At 54.8% G+C, this 1,083-nt stretch overlaps 1 protein-coding gene across 2 annotated transcripts; it reads left to right on the top strand.

Moving 5' to 3' along the window:
* Nucleotides 1-55: 55 nt before the first annotated feature.
* KVP18_002197 (uncharacterized protein) lies at nt 56-1,083 on the top strand (the record flags this gene model as incomplete). 2 transcript variants are annotated; one of them, XM_067952906.1, is made up of 1 exon in its annotated part: nt 56-1,083. In XM_067952906.1, a coding segment is annotated over one exon (1,028 nt), but the record flags the coding sequence as incomplete, so codon positions are not given. The 2 variants fall into 2 exon arrangements, with proteins under 2 accessions (XP_067813387.1, XP_067813386.1); XM_067952905.1 differs by having other exon boundaries at nt 56-1,066.

The raw sequence follows: 1,083 nt of genomic DNA, 5'->3' as shown, positions 1-1,083 counted from the left end.
ACCTCGCAACGAAACTGATGACCTGTCGTCGAGCACCGTGTCAAGATTGTCCAGCATGCTCTCCGACCGGGATGAGCCTCGCACTATGGAGGAAGCACCCATTCCCTCTGCCGACACTGGTGACATGACTGAGAAGCCGTCCAAGCCTGATGTACCTCGCAAGCAAACTGGTGACGTGACTGAGAAGCCGTCCAAGCCTGATCTACCTCGCAAGCAAACTGGTTACGTGACTGAGAAGCCGTCCAAGTTTGATCTACCTCGCAAGCAGACCGGTGACGTGACTGAGAAGTCCAAACCTGATCTACCTCGCAACGAAACTGATGACCTGTCGTCGAGAAGATTGTCCAGCGTACACTCAGACGAGGATGAGCCTCACACAATGGAGGAATCGCCAATTCCCTCTGCGGACACCACTGGTGACATGTCTGAGAGGCCGTCCAAACCTGATCTACCTCGCAACGAAACTGATGACCTACCGTCGAGAAGATTGTCCAGCGTACACTCAGACGAGGATGAGCCTCACACAATGGAGGAATCGCCAATTCCCTCTGCGGACACCACTGGTGACATGTCTGAGAAGCCGTCCAAGCCTGATCTACCTCTCAAGCAGACCGGTGACGTGACAGAGAAGCCGTCCAAGCCTGATCTACCTCGCAACGAAACTGATGACCTGTCCTCGAGCACCGTGTCAAGATTGTCCTGCGTACACTCCGACGAGGATGAGCCTCACACAAATGAGGAATCGCCAATTCCCTCTGCGGACACCACTGGTGACATGTCTGAGAAGCCGTCCAAGCCTGGTCTACCTCGCAACGAAACTGATGACCTGTCGTCGAGCACCGTGTCAAGATTGTCCAGCGTACACTCAGACGAGGACGAGCCTCACACAATGGAGGAATCCCCAATTCCCTCTGCCGACACCACTGGTGACATGTCTGAGAAGCCGTCCAAGCCTGATCTACCTCTCAAGCAGACCGGTGACGTGACAGAGAAGCCGTCCAAGCCTGATCTACCTCGCAACGAAACTGATGACCTGTCGTCGAGCACCGTGTCAAGATTGTCCAGCGTACACTCAGACGAGGA

This window comes from the organism of the source record quoted next (assembly GCF_019968955.1).
Source record: "MAG: Porospora cf. gigantea A chromosome Unknown PgA_NODE_12103_length_1083_cov_1184.61, whole genome shotgun sequence".
NCBI classification, from domain to species: domain Eukaryota; phylum Apicomplexa; class Conoidasida; order Eugregarinorida; family Porosporidae; genus Porospora; species Porospora cf. gigantea A.
The sequence above is the reverse complement of the archived record's forward strand: the minus strand, read 5'-3'. Positions and strand labels throughout refer to the sequence as shown.